Raw genomic sequence first — 14,619 nt, 5'->3', positions numbered from 1 at the left:
GATTAGCCCTAAGAACATACAGAGCTTGCATATTACAGCACTGTGATGCTGCATAAAGTATGAATAACCATTTATAATATTATTAATACCAATATCACCAAATTGCAATAAATCTTACAAGATATGCCATGTAAGGTATCACTGGAAAAGTTATAATTTGGTAGGTATGATCATCTTGTTTATATGGATGCATCATTTTTGTATTGTAAGTTGTGAATATGTGTGATATGTCTGTATCTAAAATTGGGCTGTGTTACTGGGTGACACTCCCCAGCAAATTAGCGTCAGCTATGTCCATCCAGCTTGATAGCTCATCAAGGCTAATCAGCTATACAATACACCCAAGAGAGAAACCAGGGGCTACACCTATGAATCAGCAGGAGATGTAAGGACATGCCTGTGGACAGGAACTCAAAGAGCTTTTTCCTGCCCCCATGTTTGAACAGCTTGTGTTTGAAACACAGGATGTAAAAGCCACATGGCAGAAACTATAAAAGGCAGCTGCACCATCTCCATTTTGTCTTCATGCCTGCTTCTTAGCTCTGGATCAACTTCTCTACATCTGAAGCTTTGAAACAAAGTACCCTTCCGGTACTGGATATACACCAGAGGAACTTTGCAAGCCAGCAAACTCACCAAGGTGCCGAGAATCTGATATATATGGACTTTGAAGTTAGTTGTATGTATCTGATTGCTTTGATCCTTTAACTTCTCTCTTCTTGTTTGTTTGTTTTCTTTTATAATAAACCTTTAGTTTTAGTTACTAAAGGATTGCCTGGCAGTGTGATATTTTGGGTAAAATCCAAATAATATTGACCTGTAATGTGTCTGACTCTTTGGGGATCAGAAGAACATTTTATACAGTGAGCAGAGTTTTAAATAACTTCTCACTTTTCTGGACCTACTTGCTGATTGGGAGCCAGAGACTGAAATGCAATAAATGGGTCTGTGTAACTTCTTGTTTTAGCTCTTTGATAACCAGTGTGGGGAATCAAGAGCACTGTTTGTGACTGGTTGGTGAATCTAACTTCAGTGTTAGCCACCAGTATTGGGAGAATTTGCTCTCCTTTTTGCATCCTGCCCTGACCTTGGCATTTTCAGATGGATTATCCAAGGCACATAACAGGTCACAAGCAGTTTCTATCATCTTTTGAAATCTTAGACTATAAGTCAAGTGTGTATGTTTACTTGCTTTAACCTTGTAAATAACTCTCATTACTTTTCCATAAATAATAAATATTTAATTAATTCTAGGATTGGCTACAAGTGTTGTCTTTGGTTTGAGATCTCAGCTGCAACTGACCTGGGGTAAATGACTGGTCCTTTGGGATTGGGAGTATTGCTGTGTTTTTTGGTGTAAGGGACCATCTATCATAAGGACAAGCTTGCCTGAGTAACAAGACAGACCAGAGTACCCAAGGGGACTGTCTGTGGGGACTCCATGTTAAGGCTGTTATAACATTTGAGGAATTCACACTTAATACCTGGTTTGTGAAATCTAAGTATAGAACTAACAACCAGTTTGGGGTTTGTGCCCTCCCTGTCTACCCTGTCTTCCTCCCAGTCTACCCTGAGATTGGTACTCACATTCGTGAGCCACTCCATACAGCCTGACAGTGGCTAGCCAACCTTTGTACCAGAGCCTCACTATCTGCCAGTTTGCTCTTGTTTTGACTGCTCTTGGCATCTAAAGTGGTCTACAGAGCCCTTTTTCAAACAGCACCTAAGCAAATGTTTACAACTTCCTCTTTTGAATCTAGCCCTGGCCATTGTGAGCCCTGGCTTTATGGATTTCTAGAATGGATTACTGCAATGCACTCTACATGAAGTTTGCTTTAGAGACAACTTGGAAGATACACATGGTGTAAAATGCATTTATGCCAGTTTTTGGTTTAGCAGCATTAACTATGTGGAACTTGTTACTCCTGTCTCCAGGAATCAAACTTGCCAGCAGATCAGGTTGTCCACATGGAGTTAGTTAATCATCCCCCAACCAAGGAAAGTAGAGGCAAGCACACAGCCCCTGCACACCCAGGAATTTTGGCAGGCATGCTGCCTCCAACAAAGGACTGTGCAAGCCAGGCACAATTCAGCCCCCTCAGTTTTTCCTCAGGCAAAACTCACTGAAGTCAATGGGACTCACAATTGTTTATCAGCTCTTGGGTGGGGGGGTCCACAGTGTGGTAACAATATTTAAGCAGATCTTCTCCTTCATGGTATATAATATCACAAAAAGTCATAATTTCAGACATTTCCAATTAACATTTGAGCAAGACTTTTCTGCAGTATTTACAGTGGGAGAGGTGGTGAAATGACTTCCCTGGACATCAAAACAAACATTTTTAAAAGCTTTCAGCAAAACCAACACTAAACATTTCCCCCATTAACATAGCTACACTTAAGTTAAAATCTTTCTGCAATTAGAGTGCATCTCTGACATCATTTGCCCATCTGACATTTCCTGTTGGTGGTGAAGCGATGATGTACAGTACTAAATAATGCCTGAAGCATACGCAGTAAACGTTGACAAATGGAGTACAATTTGCATGTGTTGTTTGTGCACGCCAAGCTCACGCTGAACAGACAGAATGACATAAGATTATTTTTCTTTCCATTTAGTAAAATGAGGGAAGTGGCTAGCTGAGCTGCTTGCAGCCTAGAACAAGAAGGTACTGTTGAGTTACCGAAACCTAAGGTTGGTGTAAAATTGAAAAAAGGAGTGCAACTGACAAGGAATCTAGAATGAATTAGAAACAATATTTGTGTAAGTCCTTGATTTTGTCTTTTAAGGGCTTCAGGAAACTGTTACAATACTGGCATGTGACCTCTGTCCTCTTCCCCTTTTAACAACATTTTTATTTTAGAAAAGAAGAGAAGAGAAAAAAAAGAAAATGATATCTGGGAGAAGCTTGGGAGTGTGTTATTACAAGGAAGAGCACAGAGTGACACTGCTGCAGCCATAAGCAAAGCTTTGGCTACAGACACTTCACTGAGCAAGTCTCTCGGTCAATTTCCACCCCAACTGTGAGACAAGATGTAAAACAGAAGCCCTGGTCACAGGGCTCATTACAGATTATATGGCACTTTCCATAAGAAAAGGGGCATTAATCCCCATTTCTTGCCCGAATTCCAGATGGGATAATTAGATTCTGTATGTAATTCCCTTTGTTGTTTCAAATGGAAAAACTCTACAAAGTTAAGTTACTTCCGACAACGCCTGGTGCCAGACATTTCAGAGGGAATGAACAAAACAAGGCAATTTATCAAGTGATCAATCCCCTGTCATCTAGTCCCACTTTCTGGCAATCAGAGGCTTAGGGACACCCAAAACATGAGGTTTTGTCTCTGACCATCTTGGCTAATAGCCATTGATGGACCTATCATCCATGAATTCATCTAATTCTTTTTTGAACCCAGTTATACTTTTAGCCTTCTCTTCATCCCCTGGCTTTGAGTTCCACAGGTTGACTGTGAGTTGTGTGAAGAAGTACTTCCTTATGATTGTTTTAAACCTGATACCTATTAGTTTCTTTGGGTGACCCCTGGTTCTTATGTTATGAGATAGGATAAATAACACTTACTTATTTACTTTCTCCAAACCATTCATGATTTTATAGACTTCTATCATATCCTCCCCTTAGTTGTCTCTTTTCCAAGTTGTATAATCCCAGTGTTTTTAATCTTTCCTCATATGGAAGCTGCTCCATACCCTTCATCATTTTTGTTGCCCTTCTCTATGCCTTTTCTAGTTCTAATATCTTTTTTGAGATGGTGTAGTTCATGGAGATCCATCAGTGAACTGCAGCCATTCAGAAATGGCTGCATTTCAGTGGTGAGTGACTGATTCCTATATACTGTAGCGTATAGCCTGTAAAGTGCTGGGTGAACCCTTCATGATGAAAGGCATAGTGAATGTAATGCTACTGTATTTGCACTCTTTAAATATTCTTCATGAGGCTGTAGGGGCAAATTTCATCCATGGTTTAAACTCCATTAAGGTCAGTGGTGTTGCACCAGGGATTAATTGGGCCTTCACTGTTTTCATGTATTTTATATAAACGTTAACCACACATTATTGTGAATTTCTAATTGTGCATATTTAGCTAATTAAAAATATTATTTCAAAGATAGTAGCATTTTTTCTGTACAAACTCTCAAAAAGCTGAACACTAATGATTTACAAATGAAGCATTTCATGGTTGTCCCTCACAGAGGCGAAGGACTGAACACACATGGACTCTGAACTCTGGTTTCATTTATTCAGGCAGTCCCTTCCAGAAGAATATGTTAGGGCCTTGTTACATCAACCCTTCTATTGATTGGGCTTTAAAGCATGGCAGTGCAGGAAAACTCTTACTGATCCGTGGATTAGGAACTTGATTCTGGACCTGTTAATCTGGAACCTTTCACAGAGTCACTCAGAAAAAGCAAAGGTGCAAGTATACCATACTTCTAAAATGTATGCAGCATCCCCCCCTCTAGTGACTAGTGATGACGATAACAACTTACAACTGCTAACCGCTAATGGAGTTACTCCTTTTGCCCAAGCAGAAAAGGAAAGTTCTTTTCTGCTGAATGCCCTACATTCAAACAACTGAAAACCGAAGCTAAAGATAATTAAACAGTGACTACGTGGAGTAACAAGGTAACTATTTTGTGTATAACTGCCTTTCACACAATAAATTCCCCTACATCCACCCATAGAATTTGAATGTTACAGAAGACCCTTATAGAACTCTCTGACTTGGACAGCTTCCATGAAATACTGCCCACCAAAAATGTATTAGCATAAAGCTGTTTTGACATAACATGAACCCTACCCATGTAAGATCAATGCAAGACTCTGGTATGATTGAGACAAGCTCTAAAGCCCCTAGCATATCAGAGTTTTAATATGGACCAGAACCTTCTCAATACCACTATTGCTGCTGCATTACTTGGCTCAGGCTTCCAAATAGTTTGCTAGTTTAAAGAATCTGTTAGAAATACAAACAGTCATTTCACATTAAAAGAATTAAGGAGAAAGCAAGAGGCAAAACTGTGGCTGGGAATTATGAACAGACACAGACATACAGATCAGAGCTTGTCACTTTAGAACAAAGTCCTTCATTAGAATAAACACTGTGCGCCAAATCCTGAAGTCCTTACTCAAGGAGCAGGTCTGCAGTCCATAACAGGAAATCCATCATTTTTACCCAATTGATATTCTATCAAATTCCAGTTGACTTCAAAAGAAAATGTTACTTGCTAAAAGCATCATGGTTTGGCCCTGCTTTTAAAAGCATAGCAATAACACCACACATGTAGCAAGCACATAGCTATAAAAGCTGGTGTTAAGGTCTTTATTTGGGGTTTAATTATCAGGAATCTATCATTTTTAGGAAGCATTCTAAGGAGTAAAAAGAAATGAGGGTAACATTTTATCCAAGGTTCTATAATCCATGCTACCTCAAAATCAATCAATCAAATATGCTTAGTTCAGTGTTTTTCTGTTTCATAATACACACTGTGGAATGAAATGCTGATGAAAAATAAATTGGGAGAGGCTCTTGACTTTCTGGAATGGGAAATTTTGGGATGTGTGAATTCTAGTGACTGGTAAGATAAGCAGGCTGTTACCTGCAGGACAAGTTGCTGCCAGGCGGTTGCCAGTGGCTGACCACTGCCAATGTTGCACATGCTCATTCGTTCTGAGGGCTGATTAGCACGTTCAAGCTGCAAGGAGACATTGCGTCGCTCTTCTTCAAGTGCACGGGTGAGCCGCTCGAAACGAGCCTCTTGCTCTTTAACAGATGCCAAAATGCTGGCAGCAGACCTGATATCATACTCATCCATGATTGTTCTCAAATGTTCCTGCCTGTTAACTGACCAGGGCAAATGGAAAGGGTTAGGTAAAGGGATGGGAGGGCATAGGTCAGAGGTTAAGAATAAAAAGCACATGTTAATTACTCTATTAAATAGCATTCACTCTAAGACGCAAACTCCAATTGCTCTTTGAAAAGACTTCATTTCCATCCATGATTTGATTTTAAATTAAAAGTAATTAATACAAGGCTTCCCCTGTTTTAAAAAAATACTCACCTTAGATAGAATTATTTAATTCCTTTGATCTCTCTTTTAAAACTTCTGTGTCTCAAAAGATTTTGAAGCTTCTTGCAAAACTAATTTCACTGTGCAAACAATAATGTACTTTTAAGAGGATATAAAAATATTACTTTCCTCTTTTTTGCTGGAAGAACATATTCTTTATAACTATTCATCTGGTATCTTTATCTTTGACAGCATGGACGATAATAGTTAAGACTTTCAAACACACCCTTATTATTTTTAAATTACATTTATCCTAGCAACTTCACTAATTGGGTACACATTTTGAAGGATCTTTTAGAAAAAAACAAAAAAGTAAAAGGATCCCAGTAAATTTAGCAAGTTGGGTGAAAATATTTTCATGCTATAATGAGAAAAGGTGGCAAATTATAATACAGAAAATGCTTTTTAAATGCAGACAGCACAATTACAGGTGAAGCTTCAAGCCATGATTTCAGCACGTTCTCTTAGATCTTATTACCAGGGTATTTGCATGCATGGTAGCCAATGAAAATTTTCACACACAGCAATCAGTCATGCAGGTGCTTGCAACTTATGTAAATGAGGAAAAACAAAGGGACATTTTCCATGGAAAATGTACTGGTCTGTGTGTTTCCACATGTTGGAACAACACAGCAAATCAATCGAGTTTCTTTTGAGAGGTCTCTGCACTGACCATCATTTTCAAGTTGCTCTCCATATTAAACCCTCTCAGTATGTGTGCAATGTGTGAAACTCAACTTCTCACTGACATTGCAAACACATATAGCTTATGGGGAATCAAAATATTTTGATATAAGAATTATGAACATAATGCAAAGATACATGGTGGTTTCAACTCAGTCTCTTTATTGAAATGAAACTATCATGGGTAAACTACCTACTTACATAAATCTAACTCAAGCAGTCACAAGGCAATATTATCTGCTTTCCTCACAATTCAAGCAAGTTTCCTGTCTTGTCAGGAGCTACGGTACTTAAAAAATTCTTAATATGTCTTTTCAGAAGGCTATATCCCATTTATATGTGATTCAGAGGGTACAGTTACCTGCTCACCCTATAAACCAGTAGTTCCTTTTGTTATCTATCTACAAAAAAACCACCACCTATTCCTGCAGCCCTGCAACTTATTCTTAACTCCTAAGGAGTAGCCCACGATCAATATTTGGATGGAAAAGCAAAGGTCTCCTAAAGGGAAAGTATTCACTCTTCTTCAGTCTCATCTGAAAATCAGAGGACCTCTAATGTCACAATAACAAGTCTAATTTCTCTTCAATAGCTTGTTTCTTCTTTTTCAGCATTTCACAATAGTCTTCATAGTATTTTGTAGACTTTGGGCTGGATTGTGCCGAACCTCCCCTGGTTGTTGTCTGAAGCCGTCACATTTCTTATTTCCCTTCATTGCAGTCCAGTTTGGTTCTATCCTTCTTTATGTGGTACCCCTCCAATTTTGGAGTCATCCACAAGTTTGATCATGGCTGAATTTATGTCAAAGGGACACCTGGCAAAGAGACAAACTAGGATCATTTAACTGATCCAAAAATTCTCTTGAAATCTTAAGAGGCCTGAACTTGGTTAAAACAACATCGCTGTAGAGAAAAAAAATCACTGTTTGAAAACTGGTAGATACCTCATCACTGTAAGCAGCTCTTCAGACCACCTGGGAGTGGTTCATGGACTGTACGGTGGTCCACAGATTACAAATAAAGATCTACTGCCTTATGTGAGGAAAATAAAAATGCTGGTATCACCTCTCCAAATGTTCCCCTATATTCCTCAACTCAAAAGCAGGTTGAAGCTGAGTTCCTGTGGAAAATTCAACACTGTAAAGCGTACCCTGCTTTCTCTAACAGTCTCCAAGAGGGGAAACAGTAAATTCAAGATCTTTCTGAAATAGAGCTTCTAGCAAATGAACCTAGCATGAATTAAAGCTCATTCCAAATTTAGGTATTCAGAAAGGAAATGACTTTCAGAAAATAAAAATAATTAAGCCTTTATCAGAATGAAGTTTGCAGCTATATCACATTGTAGGATTTGAATGATCAACAAGCATCTCTCTTATCCTGAGATAACAAAGCTTTCTCCAACACACATAATGCATCGCTCATGACCCGTTTCTAGTATCTTTCTGGTACACTGGAAATATTCCTACAACATGCTTCCATAGTCCAATTACAAAAAGGGAATTAGTTTGGAGTGGGATGAAGAAGAGGACACCAAAATGGCGTATAAATTACATTAAACAAATTACAAAGCTACTTTCAAAACCCTAATAGTACACAAATAAAATGCTAGATAATTCAGATTGTCTTTCTTATAAGGAACATCTAGCAACTAAAGTTTGAAAGATAGAGTCCCCCTCTCACTCCCCAACTGATGACTTGAAGCAGCAGTGTCATTACTATGCAAGGAAAAAACAGTTTATCAGTGAGCTGGTGTATACTTTTCAAGCCATGCCTTGAGAACATATAACAGATTCCCCTTCAGAAAATCCTTGAATAAATATAGATGGCTGCAGAATCCATACAACTCAGAACCTCCCCCCTCTGCAAAAATGAGATTATATGAAGAATATCAATCTCTAGAGAATCCTATAGGTGTTTTTGCAGGAAATAACATGTGACTCTCTTCAAAACCATAAATAAATACTGTGTTTCTTTTCTTCCTGCAAAGAGAAACACAGGCAGAAAATAAATGCACAATTAGTAACCATAAAAATCCTGATTGCTACACAGAAACAGCAGCAGGACCACTAAATGCCTTTTAAGAATGGTTGGACAAAGACAGACTTATGCATTTCAAATGATTTATTAGCAGATAAATACTTGCTTGCTGTTGATTGCATTTCCAATTATTTACCCAGTGTTTCAACAATTTACACTATCAGCAGTCTAGATTAGGGAAAAAGTACTGACTCATGAAGTTACTCAGCCTGCCACTTGCAATTTGCAACCATTTGTAAATAAATTAAAGTGTGCTGGAAACCTGATAAATAAATGAAAAATATTTAAACTATAGCAGCCAGGTAAAGATTATTCCTTGTGCTGCAATTCTAGAGACTTACTCTAAACACAGCAAACAATTGCCTAAAGAGTGTCAAAGGCTATGCTGACAAAAGCAAATCTATTTTGTCCTACCTATGTGATTCTAAATGTCCCATTATGTTGTATTACAGCTACAATACAGACCTGTCGTAAATTGATCTGTCTTTTCTGATTGCTCATATTTAGAATCAATGCACCAAGCTACCTCATATAGGTCAAAATAAGAAAAACTAGTTGTTTAAGTGACCACTAAGGTTGAAATTCCCCCTTACACAAAGGACCATCAAAAGAGCTATGCACCACTTATATCCAACTGATGCTCTGTTTTGAGGTGTCTCTCTTTTGGGACTTAGGGAGCGCACAGGCCTTTTGCTAATCTTCTGCAAAGGGGAGCTTTATCCCTAAGAATTCAGTAGTACGAAGAGTCAAAGTGCTAGTGTGTAGTCCTCTATGTTTGTTCAGGATTTGTGCAGAGAGGCTTCCAGATTGTGTACGTTTCTCTGCACTGTGCTCAGCAATGTGAGTAAAGCCCTAATTGTTCACTGAACTGTGCACTCTTCACTCATGGGGGAGTGGGTATGTTGGAGATGAGGAATGCTGTTTGCGGTTTTCAAAAGAGCCTGAAGGATCTAGGCACCGATCTCTAGGGATATGTCTACACTGCAGCTGGGAGCAAGCCTCCCAGCCCTGTTAGACTCTTGTGCTAGCAGTTTGTGATCTAGCATGCTAAAAATAGCAGTGTGGATATTGCAACTCCAGCAGAAGTTGGGCTAGGCAAGCAAACTCAGACCCAGGGGGTCAGGAGGGCTTGGGAGCCTGAGCAGCTGCCCAAGCTGCAGCATCCATGCTGCTATTTTTAGCACACTAGCTTGAGCCCTGCCAGCATGAGTCTGTCTACCCACAGAGAGGTTCACTTGCAGTTACAATGGAGGTATATTGAAATTCTGTGACTCCCTACACTACTTTGAAGATCCTAGCCTGAACACTCTAGTGAATGTAGGTATAGGATTTGCAATTATTCCTCCTGCCAATGAAGAATAGTGGCTACTGACTGAGCTGCATTTAGAAACTGAGCAGGGTCAGCCAAGAGGCCAGTCAGTGGCAGAAATGTGTCAGTACCTTCTGAGGAACGGGTGCTTCTCAGAGAGCTTCTCAGTACCTCATGGCATGTGACACTTCTCTTGTGTGACCAGTAGCCTGCATAGTCTGTTCACCCCATGAGTAACTAAGTACTATGCACCCACTGATGGCTTGCTGCTGCTCTCACAACCCAGTTTGCATCCATGCAGGAATGAGCCCTACTAACGGAATATTGCTGTATGAAGTAACAAGAAGCCTCCTGAATATGAACAAATAAGAGAAAGCAAGACAGAACACGAGATGTATGTGTAGGTATGTGCATAGTAGTTATGCGCTTATGAAGGAGAGAAAGCATAACATAACAGAAAACTCAGGTTAAAAAAGTCTACTGATTCACAGTCTATTTGCTAAAAGTTGCAGGAGTATACAAGCAGCATTGGAGTGAATGCTATCTCCCATGCAACACTGGAAAGCATGCAATGAAAACCAAGCAATACACACCTAGTAGAGTATTAGGGTCTGAATATTAAAGATGCTGTAACATCACCCACTAAGACTAGAAAAGTGAAGAGAAAGCAGGACATCAGCCTCAAGCCGAATCAGCTACACTGAAGAGGAAGGAGAAGAAAAGTTAGTTATTAACATGTTAGTGCTTCAAGAGCCTCTTTCTAAACATAGTCATTCCATATGTTCTCCTTTACATGTGGTATGAATGTCACAGTTTAAATATATATATTTATATAGCATATTCTGCATAACTCAGAAGAAAAAGAGCAACCACATTTAGAGAAGCCAATCCTGAGAGTCTTAAAAAAAAATCAGATTGGCCAACATTTTGTCAACAGAAATACTGCCTTGTTACTGGAGAAACTGACTGATAGTGTCTTACATGGGCTGAAAATTCTGGAACTCAGGCAGGATTCAGAAAGTCATACAGCTTGACTTTATGACCTATGTCAAAACATGGGGCCTAATGTTAGATACTCAGATTCATATTTAGGCACTAGAATAAATTATCCAATTTTCAGAGGTGGTGGAATATCCCACCTCCAAGTTGAGTTCCACAGGAGTTGTGGATGCTCAGCAACAATGGGAAACAAAAAACAGGCCACTTATTTAGGTGCTTACCTTTAGGCACCCATGTTGGAAATTTAAGCTCAACATAATGTCCATTGATGTTGGTCAAGTTTATGATACACGCTGTGCTACAGCCTACAACCAAAAAATCCCTTCTGTGTTTAAAGTAACTATGTGAATTCCAGTCCTACAAGGAACCCGAATGAAGGTGGCTCTTTGGAGTTAACAACCTACATGTGGCTCAAAGAATCTAATCTGCCCTTTATAAAATTCTGCCTGTAGGAGAATTCAGGGCCAAAACTCCTTTGGGTCAAAGGTTACAAGTTTACTACAGTATAATACCCAGTGAAGATAAGAGAAAAGCCATCTCACTCAAATAAATAGTTTTCCTTAAAATGATGGAAGTTCAACACCAATGATCAAGAGCTCATCAGAAAGGGCACAAATGTCTTAAAATGCAGACCAAGATGAAAGTAAGGAATTAGGGCAAAAGGTTAGCTCTCAAAGTAAATGACCACGAGGAACAAAGAAAGCAGAATTCAGCTTGTGCATATGAAAAGAGCAACATTTTGCAAAACAAATATATAACGTATGTGAAGAACTCCAAGTAAACAGCTTTTCAGAACTTAGAGGGGAATCTAGCTGGAAACTGGCTCCACTTGCTGTCGCCGCTCTGGTTGACTGAGTTCTAATTTGACCCTTAAGCGACAATCTCCACCCATGAATAGCAATGAGAAATTCACAAAGAAAGCTATTTCAATATAGCTTTCTCATAGGCACAGACTGACATACTGTGTTGGTGTCAAAAGAAACAAAAAGGCTGGTTAGGATTTTTTTGTTTCTGCAGACAGAAGCAGTCTGTGAAACAAGGCTTCAACCAGGGAAGGAACAAGGGCAGTGGAAGTACTAACAGAAAGACTGAGTAGACACTTCCTTGGGAAGGAACTTTGGATCTTTACCATTTGTATTGTATGAATAAGTCAATGAAGTTTGCAGTTCACCAGCTTCATTATTGCCAGCAGAAAATGTAAAATTTCAATACATGACACTTGAGATTTCTACAATCAGAAGGTTCAAAGGAGCTTCATTAATTCAGTCAGTGGCAATTTAATAGTCAGATGTGATACATAACTGGTTTCCCAGTGAGTTTTAAAATGATTTTTTCCCTAATAAACCTCTCAATTACATATCAACTCATGAAAAGCTTTAATGGCTAGATAAACAGCATTAGTGTAGGACAAACAAACATGGTTGGACTCAAGTTCTTACACAAGAGTAGTCCTGTCTAGTGGTTAAAGCAGGGGGCTGGGAACCAGGATTCTTGGGTTTTATTCCCACTTCATCCACATACAGGCTGTGAAATCTTGGGCAAGTTACTCAACCTACTTATCTGTGCATCCGTTTGTCTGAATACAATAGTAACTAGCTTTCTGACACTTTCACAAGACAGGAATTCATATTTACAAAAGCATTTTGAGGTCACTGGATGAAAAAGGCACTGTATAACCTTTGCCCGTTGATGAACTGTAATATAGAAATTAAGAACTATTACTGTATATTAGTTAGTCCATCCCATGCCAATACAGGATTGTCCTGCATAGAATATATTATTCAGTGCAGTTTTAAAAGACACTAGCCACAGATATTGGCTTGGGAAATTATTCCACCATCCACTAGCTCTCACTGTTAGGATTCCCCCCCTCCTCCTCCTGTTTTTCAGACTAAATTTTCTTTCATGCAATTTAGTTCCAGTGCATCTTAGGGCTTGTCTACACATAAAAGATGTACATCTTTAATCACAGTGGTATAGTTAAAGCAGTATCACCTCCCTAGTTCTACTAGTACAGGAGTGGTGATGCTGGTATAGGTTATTCCTCTATGGGAAGGGAAATAAATTATACTAGTATAAGGTGCCTTTCTGCTGTTATAACTGCATACACAGTAAGAGCTGTACTAGCATAACTATTTCAGTAAAAAAAAAATTACACCTCTAACCAAAATAGCTGGATTAAAACAATTGTAATGTATAGACCATGCCTTATTTATACCCTTGGGAATACTATAACAATGTACGTCCTTTCTTGATATTTACACACTTTATGCAGGAGACTGCATGGGCTGGTACATCATACCAGCACCTCTTTGAAGCTGAGATTTTGTTCTCCAGAATCTCAACTTCCATTAAAACATACAAAGTCACATATCTAGCTGTAATTTTTACAAAGAAAACCTCAAAATATGAAGAATCACCAATGCAGAGATATGTGAGCAAGCCCAAAAACAGCCTGAAACAATAGCTTGAGAAGTGTGAACTGCCACATTTATTTCACTGAGGTGTTAATTCAGATTCACATACTCAGTTATGACAACTTAAATGTCAACATTATTAACTACTTCATTCCTCATGTAAGACAGAGGATCACAGATCTGCACACTTTACTGAGGCCTTGTCTACACTACAAAATTAAGTTGACCTAAGTTAGGTCAATGTACAACCACCACAGTAATTACTGCAGTTTTTCATGTCCATATTAGCTCCTTCTGTCAGTGGTGCACATCCTTCTGTCGGTGGTGCACAGTGGAATGCTTCCACTGATTGAACTGGGGGCAGGGTTCCCAGCTGTCAGCCCTGGTGGGGGGGCTCCAGCTGTGAGCTCAATTGGTGGAGGAGGCATAATGGCTTCTTCTGAAGAGGATGATGAAAGGTTTGTTTCTGGAGTAATTTCTTTATCCAGTCTTGCCTCCTGTTCCCCACAAGTCTCCTCTTGAGGATCAGGGGATCTAGAAAAGGAAAATGAGGGAGATCGATTTTCTCTATCCCTATGTGACACTCGACGTTCTAGAGAACTGGTGTCTATAGGCTGTCCATGGGTCCCAATATGGCCAATGGGTTGTGCAAAGGGCATGGTGGTGTTACCCAAATATGTCCATACCAAGTGGGTGAGCCCTTACCTGTCATGTCAATATTGTGGCGCTGCAAATATTTCTAGGTGACTGGCCCTTTGACACTGCCCTGGGGAGCTTTGAACTGAGACCAAATATAAGTTATCATCATAGCCCTCTTCTTTGCCCGATACAGGTGGAGCAGATAAAGCAATCGATGGCGAACTTCTTGGTACCATGGGGAATTCAGGAGACCAAGATATGGCCAGTACCACGATGCTGGTACTGAGAAGTGGGGATTCCAGTGCTTCTGAGATCAAGAGGTCCTTGGAAAAACAGAATTGCTGCAGTACCGTGGTGATAATTGGTACTGATAAGAGTCTATCTAGGCATCGGTATCAAGGGAGTCTGTGGTACCTGTAGTCTTCTGTGGTCCAGTGATCAGCCA

General features: G+C 39.4%; 1 protein-coding gene across 14 annotated transcripts in view; it reads right to left on the bottom strand.

The window, feature by feature from the left end:
• ARVCF (ARVCF delta catenin family member) overlaps positions 1-14,619 on the bottom strand; it is a 395,675-nt gene that overhangs the window by 230,040 nt on the left and 151,016 nt on the right. For 10 of the 14 annotated variants that reach the window (XM_067539839.1, XM_067539832.1, XM_067539833.1 and 7 more), the window contains 2 exons: positions 10,713-10,819; positions 5,620-5,864 (listed from right to left, as the gene is read on the bottom strand). In XM_067539839.1, the coding sequence (XP_067395940.1) occupies positions 5,620-5,835 (216 nt within the window). In that variant the 5' untranslated portion in view covers positions 5,836-5,864; positions 10,713-10,819. Of the gene's footprint in view, positions 1-5,619; positions 6,122-10,712; positions 10,820-14,619 lie in introns of those variants that run through there. The other 4 variants (XM_067539828.1, XM_067539831.1, XM_067539830.1 and 1 more) reach the window with 1 other exon arrangement.

This window comes from Emydura macquarii, unplaced genomic scaffold (genome assembly GCF_026122565.2).
Source record: "Emydura macquarii macquarii isolate MOO-44397 ecotype Brisbane River unplaced genomic scaffold, CSIRO-AGI_Emac_v2 contig_554, whole genome shotgun sequence".
NCBI lineage: Eukaryota > Metazoa > Chordata > Testudines > Chelidae > Emydura > Emydura macquarii.
The sequence above is the reverse complement of the archived record's forward strand: the minus strand, read 5'-3'. Positions and strand labels throughout refer to the sequence as shown.